The 21,206-nt window shown below is 39.6% G+C and overlaps 1 protein-coding gene across 8 annotated transcripts in view; it reads right to left on the reverse strand.

Annotated features, from left to right (window-relative positions):
- GRIP1 (glutamate receptor interacting protein 1) overlaps positions 1–21,206 on the reverse strand; it is a 328,966-nt gene that overhangs the window by 62,541 nt on the left and 245,219 nt on the right. For all 8 annotated transcript variants that reach the window (XM_055712779.1, XM_055712778.1, XM_055712781.1 and 5 more), the window contains exons 3-7: positions 19,804–19,939; positions 18,705–18,850; positions 15,209–15,292; positions 14,264–14,339; positions 12,753–12,898 (exon numbers count right to left, since the gene is read on the reverse strand). In XM_055712779.1, coding sequence (XP_055568754.1) covers positions 12,753–12,898; positions 14,264–14,339; positions 15,209–15,292; positions 18,705–18,850; positions 19,804–19,939 — 588 coding nt within the window. The remainder of the gene's footprint in view (positions 1–12,752; positions 12,899–14,263; positions 14,340–15,208; positions 15,293–18,704; positions 18,851–19,803; positions 19,940–21,206) is intronic.

A 21,206-nucleotide genomic window follows, 5' to 3' on the forward strand; every position in this document is an offset into this window, starting at 1 on the left:
AATGCTTTTAAAAAAAATAAAAATAAAACCACATACTTAGGCAATTACCTGGGGAAAAGTGGAAGAGGGCCACAACAAAAATCTCAGCATAAAGTGCTTAAGTTTTCACTGTTCTTAAAATCATGGGTTTAACTATGAACCAGGTTACAGAAGTCTCACAAAAGCCATTCCTTCTGCAAGAGGGATCATAAAGAAGGACAGAAAGGATACAGCATTTCTTCTTTGCTTTTCCTTTGTAGCTGTTTCCTAGTTTAAACATAGCAGCTGATACTTCTCCCACATTCCATATCCCACTAAAGAATGGCAAAAAGCACAGAGACAGACCAGCAGCACCAATGCCTTGTCGTGATTAATAACATCAAAAGCTAAGATTTGAAATCTGGGCTCTTACATGAAAGCCAAAAAGTAAATGAAATGCATGGTGGCTGTTTATCTAAGAGTTTCTCTAGCATGCTTGAAGGTGGAGACTTTTGCTGTGATCTAGCTTCAGACTAGGACGACCTGTAAAACTCATCACAAAACTGGTAATTTCATGCATGTACATCCTGTTCCCATGCTAATGCTGAAGTACCAGAAGAGAAATAATCTTAGCAAAGGGGCAAAGAGAAAATGGGCCTGGCACGTTCTCTTTTCATTGGTAGGCAGGAGAGGACTGGGTGGTAACTGGGTGCAATTAAACAGTGTAAAACCCACTATTTTTAAACGATCTGCATCGGAGTTAGGTCCTTGTAATACAGGTCTTTTCTATACTTCAGACTTGAGTTGGCTGTAGAGTCCCTAAAACAGATGCTCTTATGCTGGCAATGAAGTAAAACCTTGATTTCGTGCTACAAGCACTGCTTGAACTAGAAAATTTCTATGCTGGCAGAAGACATTTAACTTGGTATAAACTGGGTGTCCATTCGGTGAGAGCTGAGGAGGGGGCCAAGGAAGCACAGCTCTGCTGTTTATTTCCCTATGAGCAAAGCTCTTCAAACATAGGACAAGAGCTAGATTTTTCCCTTTGGGTCCTATTTTAAATCCCAGCTGAAATCAACGAGAAGCTTCCCACTGAGTCAAAAAGGCTCAGACCAGGCCTCGGCTAACTTCATGAAAGGCATCTGACATAAGTATCAATATTCTTGTTCTCATCCTGAACACTTCAGATGACAGCACACAGCAGCACTGCCGTGGCCAGGGATTAGATGCAGCTTCCTGTGCATGCAAAAACTACTAAAGCCCGTGGAGAGAATCACCCAGCAGAGCATATTCAACAATCAAGATAAAACTACACATTTAGCTAAAAATGCAATTCCTGGGTATCTAATACCCGAACTAAGTGTTTATTTTAAAATGAGGATGTTAAATGTGAATAACAACAGCTAAATGTAAGTTGCTGGTGGTCTCCTTGAGCAAAAAAATGGCAGGAGGAATTGCAGGGAAAGTTTGGCTTAGATTTTCTTTGCAGCTATGCGGGATGTTGTGCCAAAATCACATTCATGACAGAGGAGAAACCACAGGCTCATTGTGTCTGCAGTCCAGGATTTTTTTTTCTTTTTTAATTTAAGCAGCTTGAAGCCTTTAGATTTCAATTAAGAACTCAGGCAAGATGACCTGAAGCAGCAACAGCTTTTGGATATAAAACAAAGGATAAAGAAAAACTCAACTAGGAGTTTTTAAAGAAGGCGTTGAGGGACTTTATAAGTAACATAAAACAAGTCCCAAAGCTCTGCCTTAAGGTGTACATATTACCATCTTTTCATGTATATTGTCGCGACGGAGGGAAGACACAGTCACTCAATATGAGTGATCAGCAGACTTCTTTTATTGTACCTTACAGTCACCTTTTATGCCTTCTTATAATTAGCTCATACATATTACAAAAGTTAAGCTCATTATTGGTTAGTTGCCTAAATACCAAGCCCACCCCTAGTTTCTCTTCTGTAGTTTTCTGTTCCCACCTGCAACATTCTTTTCCCACCAAAATCTTCCTGTTATTGTGTAACAAGGACAGCCAAAGACAGTGTATTTTGCTTTACTTCAGATAAGCTGAGAGCGATGTGCATTTTTGTCCAGCCAGCTGGACTATGTCTATGTGACCCTTTTCAGCTAGTCAGTTATCCACATATATAACCTTTGGAGTATCTGCCAGAAAAAAGTGAAACTAACCCTGTAATTCAGAGGCAATACAGGTTATAGATGCTTGTGTGTAATACAATAGGAAACCTTACCCTAGAAAGACCTTTCCTTCTCATTAGCATCCCCATCTCTGTTCCCCTATTGCCTCTTTCTTTTCTCCCCAGAGCTTTGTTGCCTCTGATGCCCTACAGCCAATTTCATCTATTGTCAAAACCCTACTCTAAATTTCATGCTGGTAACCTGAGGGTCTGGGTCACCACAAGACTTGATGTGCTTCCAAGAATGAGGGCTTTTATACTGTCTGGGTTCTGCATGTAAAAATGTGATTTTATCAGCCAGTGAAGAAATGTCTGGAGGCACAAAGAGGAAGGAAGAAACCTCAGCTTGCCACAGCTTCACCTGTAACCTTGGGAAGGTGTCATACCCTTCATTACTCATCTCGTCAGGAGAGCTCATCACTCTTTTTTTGGCTGCAGTGAGCCATGACTTCTCTGCTAGCATGAGAATTGCAATTCAAGATGAAACTAGTGAACGGTGTAGGTAAGCACTCTCCATAAAATCACTGCCACACACTTCTCCTCTTCCAAGAAGAAAACAGGTAAGATTTAAATGAAACCTGCAGTAGGTGCTTGCCTTTGGCATGTTCAGTTATCACAGAAACATCATTTTGTTAAGGTCCTCCAGCATCTACCCTGAAATAGCAACATGACCAATAAACAATAGCTGTCGATATTCTGGCCAGTTTCCTTACAAATGAAAATCATGAGACTGACAGAACGTCAAACACCACTAGTGTGAGTCACCAATGAATTGATTAAAAAAAGGAAAATCCAGTGATTTTTTTAGCTGAACATACAATAACATACACAGAGCAATTCTGTTTCCCCAAACCACTCTGATAAGTACTTAGTTCACAAGCTACATGCAACATGATCCCTTTAAATGAACAAAGCATGGTAACCACGCATTTAGGAAAAAGATGCAAAGACAGGTTATAATGGATGTTTAAAATTACTGTAGGGGAATGTGGTTTGAATAGGAAATGCACAGAGAACGCAACATTTCACTCATCATATAGCTGAGCAACACCATTGGAAGTATAATTCTGTGTAACAAAATCATAAGATTGGCATTGGTGCAATTATTTTTGAGTAACTATGATAGACTTATTCAGCTTAGATGTTGATTTTTTTCCCCTACCTACATTTCCAGCTCACAGGTCTTACAACTGTCTTTTTCTGAGCTGCAAACATCTCCCATGTGCTGAATACTACATGGTGCAATCTCACAGGATCTGCTTCAGATCTCATTCACACCGGTTTTGTGCTAGAACACCATTAACTGAGACAGTTCATATTTAGGCAAAACATCTTAAACAATTAATATTTTAAAATCCATCCTTTTTCAGCATAAATGTTCTGTAAAATGTAAAGGGATGAAAATCTGCCCTAATGCATTCCAATTTAACCTCTTAGTTTATGCCCAGCACAGGTGCTCCAGCAAATGACCTGAGGGATTCTTAGGTTTTCTCCCCTTGGACTAACCTGTCAGGCACAGTCTGTGTGTGTCACACCAACAAAAAAAAGGCAAGAGGATGGGGTAGTTCGGTGCTTGACTTTTTAAACACAGGGGAAGTCTTGGGAGACATTTAGTGTTTCCCTCTTCCTGGAACAGAGGCAGGAATGGAGCCTCTGCTTCTGCTGTTACGGCCTTAGAGGTGGGCCCTTCTAGATACAGCTTCTGGGGTTACAGCACAAGCTCTCTAATATAAAGAAAATTGAATCTGTCCCATATTCATTAGTCTCTTCAATGACTGCAATGCCACTAAACCAAATACAAGGCTGAATTTTTTTAATTGGATTTTTTCTGACTACAGTCTCTCTTGCATTGAATTACATGGCACATGCAGAAAATCCTTTAATCTCCAAGAAGCTTAATTATCATCCTCTTTGTAAAACTTTCACACCTGCACTCTGAATTTAAGTACTTCAGCTACCTGCTCAATTTTTTTCTTTAGACCAGGATACATCAGGATACTTCATCCTTGTTACTCTGCTGTTGACCAGCACACTAAGTAACAGATAAACCAATTTACTGAAAGACCTCTTGACTAACTTCCAGCTGACCAGAAGTATGAGCATGTAGTAGAGATGACAATTCTCTTTCATACTGCATTTCATGGCACTTCTGGATAGCCCTCATGCAAAGTGGAAAGACTTGGTCAATACTTTTTTTCCCATCTTTTACTAAATATATGTGAAGGTTATTTGCTCCTTCCCTCCACTTGCTTGGAACCTGCATGGTGGACAGGAGAGCTTATAACAGCTATCTCCTTATTCCATCATTTATTTCTAAATACTTACTAAAAGAAGCACATCAGCATATTATTAATAGGCAGAGGCTGCTTCTGTCTGAGGATACAAACCCTTGAATTAGCATCTAAAAAAGTCAAACCATGTGCTTTGTGATTCTAGTTTAGGAAGGCTCTACTTTACTGAATGCCCACCATGAAATACATTAGATATTTCAGACTGAATGTTTTGATTTGTACGCTATTTAGACTAACTGCATACAAGTATAGGTTTCACCTTCCTGACAAGTCTTTGAAGACAATTTTGTCCATTACTCTCAGTACCCAGTAAGTAAAACACAGAATACTTTCATATATGAAGCGGAACTTGGAAGACAGTAACTGCACACACACACCACCCCCCCCCGCCACCCCCCACCCCCCCCCCCCCAGTTATTTATGACAATTACATTGTATTTTCAGTTTTCTGTTACAGAGACATCTCATTTCACCTTTACGCTTTTTTCTCCCATACAAAGCAACGTTTATTAAGCTGCTTTTAATGAGGCCATGGTTTCAAAAGCACTAGAGAGAAATGTTAATTGGACCTGTTAGAGTAATTTGTAACTTCTATGGTTCAGCTAAATTCCATTTATTTCTCTTTAGGGATGATCAAGAAGTTTGTAAAGAAAGAAGTATCTGTAAGATTTGTGAAATACTTGTAAAACATGACAACTCCTCCCTTCTGTAGTCATCTACCAGCAACATGGCTATCAAACTGTAACAACAAATCATAACCAGGCAGAGAAAAGGAAGTGAAAAAATTCTATAGGGCAAATGTACTTGGGAATCATAGACTTTTCTCATTAAAACGTCTTGATTTTAATTGCTTGCAACTTGACCACAGTTCAAACATTTGGTGTGATTTTTTCTTATGACGGTTACCTCTCTCAAGCCCTATGTTTTTTCTTCCCTTAGTTATTTCAGCTGAAATGGGTCAGCTGTGTCTGAAAACATCATTAGGGAAAACCATACTGTTCCCCCCTCCCCGAAAATTCTGTAGGCTTTATGTTGAAAATTCAGGTTCTCTATATGTCTTTATTACCTGACAGATCTGGCACAGAGAATCAAGAGCAGAGCCAGGAAGGGCGGCAAGTAGGACTTCTGGGACAAGAAGGGGAGGAACTGAGGTGAGAAGGTGATTGGTCTGAAACGGAACTGCAGTACATGAAACTTGGGAATGGTTGGACAGGAGAAAGGGCGAAAGAAGGACACGCATGAAAACTGCAAAAGGCCTTTATGGAGGGAAATCAGCAGTGTGAGAGAAATGTGTTGGAAAATTACCTAAGCCTTACTTGGCAACAGACAGAAGAAAAAACTGGGCTGTAAGGAGAGGGAATAGCATGTTGGGATTTAGGACCTTCTAGAAAAGAAGACTCTAACTAGGTCAGTAAGGAAAAGGAAAATCAAGCAGCTACCGGGAAAAAAAAGGCAGTAATGCAGCTAGGAACCAGGACAAGAACAAAGAACAGAGGAAAAAAGCATCACGCTTGGGTGAAATGGACAGGAAGGAACATGGGAACCTGAACCTTTATAGTTCTCTGCTGTTCAGAAAACATCTTTGAAACCCACTGGTCACATGAGTGTCGCAAGTCTTTTCTGGTCCCCAGCAAGCACATACATACTGTGCTGGACAGCTTGTCTGATAACCCAGCTAACGCAGCAGACTGGTGGACTTAATGATTCTGATCCTTTTGAGGAACTATTTGGGTACAGATGTCAGAGATAAAGTTTTTCCCACAGAGAAATCTAGGTAATGGGACATAAAAATGTGTCAACACTGTTAAGGATATAAGCTTACACAAATTCTGGGAAACAATGAACTGACAGCTGCTTATGCAACGCAGTAATACCATTCATTAGGTAGATAAATACTATTTTCTTACAAGGCCCCATTCCACACTTTTTTTACTACTCAGCAGTCCTCATGATGAAACAAGTGTTGTATCTATAAGACAATGCACTGTAAGTTTTGAGGGAGCTAGCAGTGAATGAGTTGGGTGGCAGGTGTGTAAGGCATTAAAAGGGAACTACAAGAAAGGGAAGTCAGTCATGTAACATGCAGGAGACACCTGAGTGCTGCTTTGAAGTACCAGACTCTCTTTCTGTCACAGTTCCTGTAAAGGCTGAAAAGGACATTTAAACTGTACTGGTCACTAATAGCAAGCATTTTCTTGTTTCACTATCAGCAGTCAGCATCATCATCTCTTGCTCACACAAAGTACTGATGCATCAAGAACTGAGTTTTCAATTTGCCAGCCAAAAATGCTGGATTTTTTATTTTTTAGAACCACAAATTACCTTAGGTTTCCATGCTATCCATTTATCTCAAGAGATGTTAAGAAGGTATTTATCTTCCTTTTAAACCAGAGTAGATTAAAGCAGGTAAGTAAGCAGGAACTGATACCTGACTGATAGATATCAATCCTTTTATAGGCTCATGATGAGACTCAGTGAAGTCAGCATGTCATATTTAGCAGCAGCATGAGAGGTGAAGAGTTAAAAGAAATAATGCCCATTTGCTAATTGTAAAAAAGCAGTCCTGAAAGCCAGAAAACTGAACAGCAAAAAAAAAAAATCACAAGGCTCAGACTTCTCTGAAGGAAAAAGCCTCTTTTGGTGCCAAGGATAAGCTGTATCCCAAAACATCTATCTTTCTCTAGATGCAATCCTAACAAGCTAGCACTACAGAGAGAGAACCTACTTATTGTACACAACCACGCCTGACTGTCAGTTCATACTAATGTCCCTGATGCAGGCATCTGGCACTGACAGCAGAAAGCACAAATAGTGTGTTTGATAAACAAGGAACTGGTACAATAAGATGAGAGACTAACATGCCAGAGCACATAGATTTAAGTATCTGCTTGGTTTGCATGGTGTGAATGAGAATTGTGCATTGGCCTCTAGGAGAGACAAAAAACCCCACGTTTTACCTAGTGACACATCTGCAAGTGGTATTTCTGGAACTGTTACAGAGAGATGCCTATACATCTTCTACCTTAAGAAAGAGCCAATACATTTGGAGTGACCTTGGGACACTGAGGTTTTCTCCTTGAGATCTGCATATTGCCTGAAGCACTCGTAACTGTGATGGCATTAGAGCCTCAGAAAAAAACCACCAGGAAATTAGTAAATTTGCATTCAGACAAGGATCTGGGCAGTGCTTTCAATAAGCATGTGGTCACATACCGAAGATAGAAAGAAAATTCAAAATGAAAAGCTGCATAAAAAGGTTATCATCTTCCCTGTGGGTCTTGTGACTGTACTGCATGCCACGTAGCTGGACAGAGGCTGAGCAGGCAACCTCAATCCTGACGTTTCCCAACTGGCATGCTCAACTTTTTGACTTCAAACATTGTCTTCTAGCATAACTTGTGCATGTGTTTGTGTAGCAGTATTTAAAGTAGTAATACTTCAACTAATACAGCTATCATGACCTTTGCATTACACATGAATTTTCATTCAATCTGTCTCTGAAGCAACGTAAGAGAGGAAGTGTTCTTTAAAGGTTTAAGTAACTAATTCATATTTAGAATTTCAAGGAATCTAGGTCTGTTGCTCTGTGACAGCCAGGAGACCTGCAGTTGCAGTCAAATGCTAGAGAATGCTACCTACCTGTTGTGTCAAAGACATGTAAGAATCAAAGGAAATGTTAATTTTAGGTTTATAAAGAAACAGAAACAAAAAAGCAGTGTAGAATCCTACAGGCTTCCTGACTTTCCTTCAGCTTTCAAGGTCTTGTAACATTTATAAGGTTTATGAGGATCTTGAGTCTGCCCTTGGAGTCTCTGGAGCTCCTGTTCCTTGGTCTTGCAACTCTATTGCTCTTACAGGCCCCCGTAACTCTGGATACGCTTAAGTGATACTGCTTTATGAAACTTAAGGGGCAGCCCCTAAGTTGCTTTTTTCCCCTATATTTCTTGTCTTGCACAAATTACTGGAAGTCTACACTGGATCATGGATTACTTTCCTGATGTCTGAAGTATGCAAACTCTCTCTAGTGTTCTTGTTGCCATGCAAAATTACTGAAGGGTGAGGCAGACTCCTTTAAATGTACTCTCATAAAATTGTTATAGCCTTTTGGTTTTGGGTTATTGGTTTTCTGTGTCTGGGTTTTTGTTTTTTTTGTTTGGTGTTTTTTTTTTTGGAAATGGATGAACTTACAGGTGCAAAAGGCTTGGACACGGTTTGTTAAACTGCTGTCAGATTTACCAGCAAATGATTGCATGAGTAATTCCCTTTCTAGAAAGTGGTAAACATCAAGTCCAGAAAACTGAGGGTGTTGCTCTAGCTAAAGTTGACCAGTTCTATGCCAGGGTGACTCTGGTAGCCTGGGATCAAAAACCAAGCTGACCATATCTGTTTTGCAGAAAACAATTACAGTAAATCCATTCTGGCTCCAGTAAGTGCCCGAACTGTTAAACAGGACAGAGAAACATACAGAATTTGAATTTGCAATATGTTCCTTCTTTCCTGAAGACAACAGAGTGGTTTGAACTAAGAAAACACCCAGTGAAGACATGAGAGACAAAGATGTTGTGTCCCTCAAGTGCAAACAGCTAACCATGTGCCAAAGTCCTGTCAATAACTAATAGTTTTGTTTGACTACAGTGTACCTGATTAAAATACTACACCAGCAAAAACATCCAAGATTTAAAAAGTAGATTGCTCAAAAGTACAGCAGCAGCAATTTATGAACTAGAATTACATTATAGGCCAGAATTTAAACTCAAGTTAGTAGTTACCTTTGAACTTTGCTGAATGCTCCCTTTCAGTGTAAATACGGAACATTACCCAAGCAGATGCAACCCCAATCACAGCGACGACAGAGCCCAGTAGCATCATGACAGATTTTGGAAAACCTGAAGGGAAACTGCATCTGCTCTACTTCCAAATAAATGTAGTGATAAACTTTTTATTTCTTGTTCCAGAAAAGGACAGTGTGAATCTCTGCCTGCAGCTTGTTATTAGCATTGCATTCTAACTCTCATTCTCACTTTAACTGAGGACACTCAACCTATGGCTTTCAAGCTGTGAGCAGCTCATTAGGACACTTCACCCAGACCACTGCCAAACAGGGAGAACTTCAGTCTTCCCAACCTAAATTTATAGTTTGGAATTAGTATTTTCTCCTTGGCTGTCACAGGAAAAGATTCAGGCTGTAAAATTATTTTGGCAGTGGCAGCAAGTCACTGCTAGCCACTACCGTGCCTCTGCTCCTTCCCCTCCACTGCATGAGGGGCACAGGTGTAGTCACATAGCACAGAGAGCTGCAATATTCAGACCTCTCCCACCAGTGGATGAAAACAGGTGATCCACGTAACCATAAAGGTTGGACATTTCAGGTCTAAGGATTACAAAGAAAGTGATAAAGCCCACAGAGTTAATGTTACTTCCACACAGCTGTGTGTAGGGCAAGTCACCATAACTGTCTCCTCTGCAAACCCCACCACCACCCCCAGCACCACCCATGGATCCTCCCTAAATTTAAAAAAAGCATGTAGTTCCCTCTAAAATCAACAAGGAGTATAAACAACCACATTGCTTTATGACCAGAGTAGGTGTTTTAGAAAACAGAAAGATGTATGGAAGACTGCTACCTCCACAATTTCAAGCGAAACTTTTATAAGGTTATAAAATATTTTCTGGGAAATCATGCTATTGCCTTCTCCTATTTTCTTCAGGGATTATCGTGGGATTTCCAAACTCCTACTATTTTAAAGTATCTTTGAAACTGTACAGCAGTATATTCCATGCACCAACCTGGAAACGTCTTCAAAAGAATAAATTAAAAAAAAAAGAAAAAAAAAAAGACCCAACAAGCTAACAATATCTCTTCCAAGAAGCTGAACTGAGAAGTTTACTTCCTAGGACCCAGCTGAGCAGGATACTTCAGGGTGTATTTAAGTAAGCACAAGTGTAACACCAGAGATCAACGGGACTAGCCACATCTCCTACATTATTTACACACTTAATTACCCTGCACAGAACCCCTTGATGTTTTCTTTTACTCCAGTTTCTCTAGGTTCCAGAAACAACAAAACGTACAGGGTTCTCAAGTGACCTCTTCAAGACTTCAGGTGAAGGAACTAAACTTGGAGAAATACAGCATCTTTGAAAAAGCTTATGCTTACAGGAGAATAAAAAGCCAGTTACACACTACTGGACTATAGCTGAAAAATAGTTCAGGATTATTTTCTTCATCCAGCGTAACCTTTTCAAATCAAGTTCCAATTTCATGCTATCAGAATATATTTTATGGCTTTTTCCAGTTCTGGTTACATGGAGAGCTACTTTACAGGATATAAGCATCTGCCAACAGCAGAGAAGACATTAAAACAAGTAATGGTACTATTATATTTCTAGGAGTAAGATATTCTACTGAAAGTTTATACCAAGAGTACCCTATTGGATGCATCACATCAGAAAACTATGTAGGGTATGCAAATCGGAAAAAATCAAAACTTACTCAGGGCTAGATAAAATCTACCAAAATCATAATGCATTAGAAAGAGAGCCTACTGGATTCCTCTTTAGTTCTCGCAGACACTGCAGGACCACCATCCCTCACATTCCCCAGTGTCTGATTCCTTTTTCCTTCCTTCTTTCTGACTCCACGGGTCTCAGGTTCTTCTACCTCCTTAAGTTTCCATAGCATAAAACATTCATTGCCAGGAAGGCAGGAACAATAAATCCAGATTTGTTACTGAGAACAAAAGGCAGACAGCAGAGATTATTTAGAGAGAGAATAACATGAAGAGAGTGACTTGTAGGTACTGCCTGTATAGCTATAAACCTGCAATTTCCAGGTAGGTTCTGTATCCTCCTGCACTGAGCTCTACCCAGCTTACACTGAAAAGAAGGTTCCTGCCTTGAACAACCTGCAATTTAGAGCACAATAGAGCTTCTCATTACATAGTTTTGTCCTCACAAAAACCTGCAAAGATTTCTAAAAGATCCTCAGTGAGACTGAAACAGATTGCTTCCCTGCGTTTTACAGGACAACAGGGATGGGAGTTTTCTCTGAAATTAAAGCCTCACTGGGAACTCTGTCTGTCTAAAGCCAAGGGTTCTTTTTGCAATGAGATCTCGCTCTTAAGAGAAAGTGGAGTATAAAGAATCTGGTGTTAACTGTGATGACAGAGAGGGTTTGGCCATCCATTGTCTTCCAAAGAAAAAGAAGAAATAAATGAAAACACCTAGTTCTCTTCAGGTTACAAGATCACCTGTGTTTCCATTTTCCGTGTGGGAGGTTCCTGGCCGGACACTCAGCTGCCTCCACCTTTCTGGGCATGAACCTTACACGAGTGTCCAGCACGCCTGCCAGACACCATGCAAGCCTGTCACTTCACTCCAGATAGTTAAGTAAACAGAGATATATATTATAATAAAAAAAAAAAAATAAATCTGTGTCTTGGAGAAGAACAAAGTGCGCTGTTCCAGAATAAATAAATATCTGACATCATTCTTCTAAGTATTAATCTTTTCCAAGGCTTTGAGGTTTGATGGTGCTATTTCACAAATTCCTGTGAGGCTGCTTTACTGCTAGTCTAGAAATCTGACAGTGAAACTGAGGAAAAGAAGAGAAAGATCCTGAAACAGAGAAGAAATATTTCAGTCTGACTGTTTTTTCTGTTTCTTGCTACCATGAATTTTCTGTGTCTCGCAAAAATGGAGGCAATATGACAACTTTCAAAGCAAATGGAAATAACTCAGTCCCAAATCTTTTGTGAAAAATCATCTGCTCTCCTTGACTTTCCAAAAAACCTCCCATATCTTCAGTGAATTCAATCAAAGTTTGTATAAATTGTAAGCTCATTTTTCAAGCCATGATTTGCCACCTCTGCACTTCTTAAGAAATCTTCTCTTCCCTGTTCTTTTCTACGTGGCAGTTTTGTGACTTTTTAATAATGTCTTGGTCATCTAGAAGCATTGGTAAAAGGCAAAAGAATTCTTGTTAGAGCAAGTAAACCCCTCTTTCATGTGACAGAAATGCTTACACTTCATTAACCTTTATTATAAACTAGTCACTGGAAAAGTTACTTTGCTAGAATCCACACTCTTGTTTCACTCTACAAACCATGAAATGTCGGAATGCTAAATTAGAGTAAAATACTGCTCACCTCCTTATGAACCCAAGATTAATGATACGGTGCGGAAGGGAATAGCGGTGCTACTAGAAGCGTAACAGGTCACAATCACTTCTAAAATAGCTCATCAAAAACAGGCAGCAAAACATCACAGATGGTTCCCAGAACTAAAGCCCCACTCCTCAACCTACCCATCACTGAGACATCGTATTCGACCAGCAGAGTCGCCTCCTGTCCACACTGTTTGAGAATACTCATGGCTTCAGCATGTGTCGTTCCCAGCAGTCTGATCCCATCCACACTCAGCAGCCTGTCTCCAGGTTTGATTGTGCCCTCTCTGAAGGAAGATTAAAGGAATGATCTTTATTAATATAAGAGAAATTGATTTGGAGAGAATACTATCTTTATGCAAAGCAATTCTCTTGCACCTTCTCTGACACCCATCCCTCTTGCCTTAACACTTAACATTTACTTTGACAGCGAGAACGTTCAGAGGGCGCAGTGGAAAGGAAATTGCTTTAATTGGAAAGTCAGTGACTGGAAAGCGGCTTAACACATAGCTAAATAATCAAGTCATGTTAAATTGCAACTAAGTATAGCTTCTGCTTCAACATATGCTTTCTTTCTGCCTCGTCCACACAACTTCTCTTTCATACATACATAAACACCTCCTCCCTCGACATTTTCTTAAAAATATGAGGTGCAAACACGTGCATGCAGAAACAGATTGAAAAATACGAATATCCATTCACTGTTTTTCTTAAAAAATACCCCTTACTTGGGCAATTCAATTGTTGTTTTCCTCCTACCTAAAAATAATTTGGCTATAAATGCACACCGTCTCCCACGTGTATCTCATAATGCATATGGAATTATAATAGAAAATGAAGTACTATCATCGTCAGCTCAAGAACCAGGGATAAAAACAAGGAAGCAAGGGGGATGGGGATGGGAAGAAAGAAACAGAAGACAAATGCTCTCTTGAAACATTTGCTTTTCAATTAATGTTGCCAAGGTCAAAAATGTCAATATAGGCTACAGAAAATCATGTTGCTTTAAAGAAATTGCCCTTTAAGTTTCTTTAATGGTTTAAGGACAAAAATGACATTTTTGAAAATATAACTCATAAATATAAATAAAGTGAATATTCTTTCTTTTGTATAGATACAAGATGGTATTACATACAAACATGTTCATTGGGCCAAAACATAAACCTGCACTCAGAAGTTGTCCAGGTGAAGTTACATGTGAACTCACACACAGATCTATACAAATGTCTCAAAAGAATAATGCAACAACACCCAAACACATGACAGTATTTTTCTGAAGTGCAAAAGAAAATGATTGTGGGTTTAGAGTACAAAAAGTATAATTGAAGAGCTACACCAGTTGTCTGAAGGCTGCAAAAAAAGGTGTTCTGACCTATTGCAGGAATTTGTTCTAATTGAGGTTGATTTTTGAAAATGTTTAAAGGGATAGTCTTGAAACATGCAACATACTGAATTAAAATTCACACACACTATGACACGCTGAGCCTCTGTGGTTGCCTACTACTGTTATTACAATTAAAAGCATAAACTATGAATTTCAAAGGAACAGGTTTGAGCATATCTCTTTCATCCCAAATCCTAACTTCTGTCCCAAATAATTCACCTTTCTCCATTTGTCTTTCACATGCACTTCAGAGAAAGATGAATTGTACCTGTCAGCAGGCCCTCCAGGTCTAACACATGTTATTACAACAGGACGAGATTTATTTCTGTCATCGTGTGCTCCACCTAGAAAGGGAAAAGTGAGAAAAAGCACACCTTCATTTTATGCTTTTTGAAGACAAAAGGCAAGTCTAATGTGTATCTTACAGCATACACATTTAGACATGGGCTAAAAAGATCAAAAAATGGCCAAGCCATTAATATGAACCTCCTCTGAATTTTATCTTAAATAAAATAGACCTACTGTATGGTATAGACGATTCTTTATAAAGTACTTCTACGGAGTGATTCTTAATAAATGTATATTCTTTTTTCAGAACCTCTGCTCTGCAAATCTGATCTCAGTGTGAAAACTTACTGTTCTGCAATGTTTGCTGCACAGAGAAAAAAACATCCATACTTCATGTATACTCAAAATAATGACTGGCCACTAAGGAATTTATATATTGCATTAAAAAAAAAAAAAAAGAAAAAAAGTGTTCCCTGAAGAAACTAATAATTTGTCATTGGGGTATATTATTTAACAGTTGTCTGTTTTCTTCTGTTCTCTAAGTCAGTGACAATATTTTTGTCGTACAATTCAGACTATCAGCATGATTGATTACATTTCATACCCAGTTTATACAAATACTATATGTGAATCTTTTTTAAGAACTACAATCTTCCTGCTGATTTCAGTGGTAGCAGAGTCTGGTCTTATGTGAAATGAAGTTTGTTATGTTCTTGGCATAGTTGATTAATTAACGTTCTTCCATAAACAAAAATTAGAGCAGTTCATAAATGCAGTACATGAATGTATGGAAAAAGTAATACATAAATCACAAAGATTTTTATAAAGTGTGAGACATAATCTTGAAATGATTTCTTATGCCATAAAAATTTATCACTTTTTTTGCTGATTTAGAAATACAGACAGTTCAAATTTAATAACTCACCTCTTATTACAAATCCAAAAGTGTTCCCCTCTTTATGTAAAGTAACTTCCACAGTTCTAAAGATGAGACCTGATCCTTGTACAGCTAAAAGAAAAAAAACACAAAAAAAAGAAAAATATTCCAAAATATTATGATGAAGATACACACAGATTTGCACCTTTTCCAATTTAAGCTAGCTATTGTGTTTCTGATCATACAATTGGGAAGAGTCCACTACTGAACAGCTAGATTAAAGGCCTGTAATTAAACACTACTCATCCTCTTTTTGAGAGGATTTTGGGCCAGATATTTTGCAGATTGCCAACGGTTTGGAAGAAGAGCCACAGTTGCATGTAACAGGTGAGGAATTTAAGCCTTACTGTTTAAGTCATGGCATAATTTTGCTTTTCTTATAGTTAGAGAGCTAGAAAAGATGGAATGACACAGTGAGACACAAAAATTACAAATGATATTCTTAAAGCTACCTATGGAATTTGCTGCTCAGCCATGAAAATATTTACTTGTATTGCTTGAAGTCAAGACAGTTGAGATTTTTAGAGTGTACCTCTATTCTCATATTACTAGATTAAGATGAAAAACGTATTTTGTATCATAAGGATTTGTTGTTTTTCCTCTTTCAAAACTTAACATGCTCCCTCACCATTGGTAAGGGAGTAAAAAAACTCTGACTTCGTCATAGTTGAGTTGGTATTCTCTGTGTAAACGCTACAGCAGTGGTGCACAGCTGGGTGAGGAGGTGAGAAGCCTAATGCACAGACCAATGCTTTTGGGTGTGATAATCCATTTACAGAATTTGAAACCACTGCTGTTACGAGACCGTTGACTGGTTTACTATTAGCTTTTATAGGAAAAACTTGGCAGGGTATAAGAACTCCCTTTTCCAAAGGGAAAAGGACACTGGGCAAAATCACATGCATGCACACTTCTCAGCTTCCAGTAAGAAACTGCAAACAGCACAAGACATATAAAGATTAAACAGCCCCCCCCCCACCTCTATGAAATAAACGTTCTGTGAGCAGCAGAACTAATGAAAACTTATGCCCTTTAATGCTCCTGCCTGCAATAAGCAGTTTCCCCATCCCCTGTTAGGATACCCTGAGGGGGGAATGGACACCACAGGCTACACAGCTGCAGGGGTGGGTGCTGCCAGACCTGGAAAGCCTCAGTAAGATGTGGTGCCCCTCAGTGCTGCATGCCTCTCTCTTTGAGGACTCCTCTACTTGGAGACTCACTCAAGTGTCTGTTTCCACAAAATGTACCGTAATGTACTTGTTTTTGGAATCTTTCAATCTCCATTAAAAAAGTTACTGCAGGGAACCAGAAGAACACACGTGTGAAATCACATAAATCTCACTTCCTCAGGAAAACGGGTGAAAGATGGACCTCCAGGGCATGCTCTGTATTGCAGTAATTCCTGCTGCAGCTTGAAGATCAGGGCTGTGCTACTGAAGCCCATGCAGTTGCCTCCTTTTCAGCTAGAAACTCTGTGCTGACCAAAAAGGACCGAATTACAGGGAGCAGAAGGCAACTCCTGCCTTCATCCTATCAACAGGCGGTGGCCCTGCATGTAGCTCAAGGCGACTCTACGCTTGCTAACCCGCATGGTGTGGTCTGTGACCTCCACCGGGGACAGGTGAAACCCATAGTTCAGCAGGGAGGAAGGGCATGCAGCATCCTTCTGCTTGGGCAGCAACCGTCCAGGTGGTTGTCCCTCCACCCCAGCCCTGGCCTGCAAGGGGAAAGGAGCCCTTGACCTTTGGCAACAACAAAAGGCAGATGCCAGGCAGGCATGGCTCACATTCCGGCTTAAAACACTGAGTGGCTTGTGCTGAAAATAGCGCTCCTGCTGCGAACGCTGCCAGACAGTGAAGGAAGCACTAGGGAGAGTGGGATTACTAGTGCTCAGCCAGATTTAATCCATCATTATTAAGGTACTGACACTTCCCCACTCTGAAACCATGATAGTCCTCTCTCTGAGGGGGCAACCATGAGAACAATGGTAGGATTTCATTATGTATGGGGCAGGGAAGGAGGTGCCAGAACTGCACCACATGACCTGCTGCTAGACTTGTGCGTGCAATGACGGCACTGTGTCTAGCTTGTTCACTGGAAGTTAATGAGAACAACTAGACTGCTTATCTCCAACTTTTTTAGCTATGCTTGTATGAAGAGGTCAGAAATTCCAAGGACTGAAGGGAAGTTACAATTGCTACTGTAATTTAGCATGTCAAAATCCTGTTTCAGTGAGCAAGAGCGGCACATATGCCAAAAGCGGGTGAAAAGGAAGGAATCCTGCTTGAATAAGTGCAAAACAAATAATGCTCATAAAACAATTACATCTCCAGCAAAATAATTCTGAGCTCATCTGACTTCCTTAACTCAAATATTGCGTTTTTTAACATGAAGTTCCCTTACCACAAGCGAACACTAATCAACAGAGAACATTCAAAACATATTAAGATGGTTGTCAGGAGATCATAAAAACAACCAAGTATGTAATTAGGCTAACCCTCCAGCTGCTAGGAAGCAGTGGGGAGCTCATTCACTTCTGAGCACCAAAGAAAGTGATAGATTTTTTGGCTTCTGTTATGAGGAAAGCCTTTACGTAAGGAGACAAGTGCCTCCTAGTTGGCTCTGCAGATTTTTCTGGCCAAACACCAGCAAACCACACCTTCACCCTTCCAGTGAGCAGCATGAAGGAGCCGACACTCTTTCAAAAGTGCAATTGGTGCAGCCCCCTCACTGTTTCTCTAGCTTTCACTTCATACCTGATAGCCTCGATTCCCACGGATTTTCTCCTACACACAGTCACAGATATAAGCAAAAAAAAAAAAAGAGCAAAGGAGAGGCAAGGAAAACATCCATTACCCCTCTGTGACTTTGGTGTCAGCATAAATCTGTGTTTTGAAGACAATCTGCCCAGCGAGAAGCCCTGTTTTTCAGTCACACAATTCATGCAGGTTTATGCATCCCCGTGGCCTACCCCACTAGGTCTTCTGCTCTAGAAATGCAAAGCTGCCTAAAAGGGACATCAGAAAAGACTGGAAAAGTCCCAAAGTATGTTGCTTATCTGGGAAGGTGCTGCAAGTAGAGAGAAGGAAGGAAAAGGCAGAGGCAGAATTCACAGATATTCATCAGTCTCATCTCGGAAGATCTTACTGTGACATGAAGGATTCTCTTGCCCCAGAATCTACCTAAACTAATTCCCAGTATTCAAAACTGTAAACAAATGAACCACAACAACAAAAAAGTGGAGGCTGACAACTCTGCTCTGCCGTTGGTGGGATTTATGCTCCTAAAACACCCGAGCATCTCTGAGAGCATCCCCCTCTACTGCCAGTACTTTTGCACTGCTTCCATGCTCTGTGCTAAGACAGAGGAGAAAATTTTAGGAAAACAACCACTACCAAAAATGAAGATGAACAACCATGTCCATCTCATTGCTAACAACATCTGCTATTCTGCGTAGGTTTCAGTTTGCTCTGCTGTTACTTACAGACTGGAGGCAGCTCATACTCCACTTCTAAAACAACCCTCTCGCCAACATTCTTGAGCAAGCTGATGATCTCATCATGGCGAAATTTGGTCAGGTTGATTCCATTCACAGATTTGATGTAGTCCCCTACGTCCAGCTGGTCACTCCTAGGAAAAAGTACATATTGCTTTTCTTAAAGACAGATCTGTTGAACCAAACTAAATCCTTTAAATTACTCTTTACTGACAGTAAGGAATACTTTTTTCCATTCATCTAGACTAAACCAAGTTGATCTTTCAAACAGAAAGTGCCATTTTAAGATCTTAATCTAGTCTAGCCTGTTAAATATTAAAAGAACAACATTGTTGCATTATTAATTTCTAATGTACAAAACCAGCTGTACAATAAAGGAGTTGGATGATTTGACTAGTTTGGGCACAGGATCCATGAAATCATCATCTTCATGTCCCCATCTTTCTCTCTCTCTCTTTGGGAAGCATCCAAAACTACTTTTTCGGACAACATCTGCCTTCACAGCTAACAGCACAGCTACAGGAGATAAGCCACAGCCCAGATGCATATGTTTTGCTCAGTTACTTGGAATGATTTAGCTTAACCTTTGTCTTTTTAATTGTTTCACTCACAAATACCAGGTTTTTTGTTTCCACTGTAGTAGCAAGCAAGACTATGACTTAACCTTCTTTTTAATCTTAAAAACAGCTGATGAACAGGGTTTTTTTAAAAAAATATTAAAATTGTGGTCGTACTACGGTTAGTTCTTCCATTTTATTTTTTCCCCCTCAGTATTTTATGCTTGTTCTCTCAAGTTTTTGTTCAAGGACAAAAATACAGGGAAATAAAATTTATATAATTTAGAAGAAACTTAATTAGTCCTTTGACTACTTTCAAATATCTCATCGGTATTTCTAGTTTTTGTTAAAGTAGCCTTGAGGGAAGAGGGCGACCAGCTGTTGCCGTTTATCTCTGAGCTTCTCCGGTCTGATGGGCTGCCATTATAGATGCATCTAGTCACATATTTGTTAGTGACCTTTCTGATGTGGTACATATTTCTGAAGCAATCACATCTTATAATGCATTTTGAGCCTTGAGATGTGGTTACCTAGCAGCGATTCCTCCTTGACGAAGGTTAGATACTCTTGGTTTCCCATCCTTGTCGATTCCACCTGACACTGTAAGCCCTAGGGTGGTGCCTTCTTTTTTCATTAATTCAACTATTGTTGAGCCCTTGAATTCCTCTGTTGAAAGAAAATTATTGGCATTATTAAAATTTAAGTGATAACACAGATGTTGCCTTTCTAAAATGTCATTTACTTCCCAAGAAAATCGTTATGTATGTTAATAAGAAATAACGTGTACATCTGGAGGTTCTTGTGTTACAATTCACAAGTTCTGACCGCAAGGCTCAGCATATAGATAAATCTGAGACATATGTTCTGTAAAAGGTTATTAAAAACTACACTAATGGGCTAGTATACTATACAGAGCCAATAAATACAAATTCTGGCAACACTTACAACTAAAGGTAGTTGTTTCACATTTTTAAAAAAGCTATCTTTCCTCATTTTCTGCTTTCTCCCTCTGACCTCTGTGTTTTATAAAGCTGTACAAAAGTACTTCAGCTGATTAACTAAACAGAAGGATAAAAGACACAATGATATAACAGCACTAGAAAAGTTTAGGTTCAGACTCACTTTGAGGCCACTATTAGATGTGAGTGTTAATCAAAACAATCAAACATAACAAAAATGCATATGGAGATAAATACATCAGATCTTAAAAGTGTTATTCCTTATTCTTACACAAATATATCTCCGCTGTAACTCTCTGAAATCTCTGCAGAAGACGTATAAAGTAAGTGAAGGGCTTTCATAGTCATAAGTGTATAAAAAATTTCCCTCACATGGTGCCTGGGACACCCTTTTCTGCAGTTTGCCCATTTAACATTCTTGGAGAATGCCAAGCTAATCCTACAGACCTCAACAAAGGCAGGTCACCTGCAACAGAAAGCCTCGAGCTCTCAAAAAGAGATGTCCTTATTGCACATGGATGGACAGGCAATCTACATATTCACAGTTCCAGCAGGGCTGCAACTGTTTGGAAAGCCACGAGGCAATCATACCTCCTGTCCAGTGTTTCCAGTCAGAGAAAACCTATTAAAATCACCAGCTGCCCAGGTATTCTGGAAAAAATGCATGAAGTCCTAAAGATCAACCTAGAAAATGATGAAATCGTGGAAGGATCATCCATCTCTCTGGTCCTTTTCAGCATCAATATGCAGCTTTCAGGTGAACCGGTCAGATACGAACATCATATACACACTGTAAACAAACAGTATGTCTGCACTGCACTAGCAATCTTGCTGTGGCAGCATGAAATTTAAAGATGAAAAGCCACCCAAAACCCAGGCAAGTTCCTTGTATATATTCATATGTTCACCAGTAAGGTCTAGAATAAGCACTATATAAACAGCAACGAGGCTCCGTCAATACTTTCCGTATGACT

This window comes from Falco cherrug, chromosome 5 (genome assembly GCF_023634085.1).
Source record: "Falco cherrug isolate bFalChe1 chromosome 5, bFalChe1.pri, whole genome shotgun sequence".
In the NCBI taxonomy this organism is placed as follows: Eukaryota; Metazoa; Chordata; class Aves; order Falconiformes; family Falconidae; genus Falco; species Falco cherrug.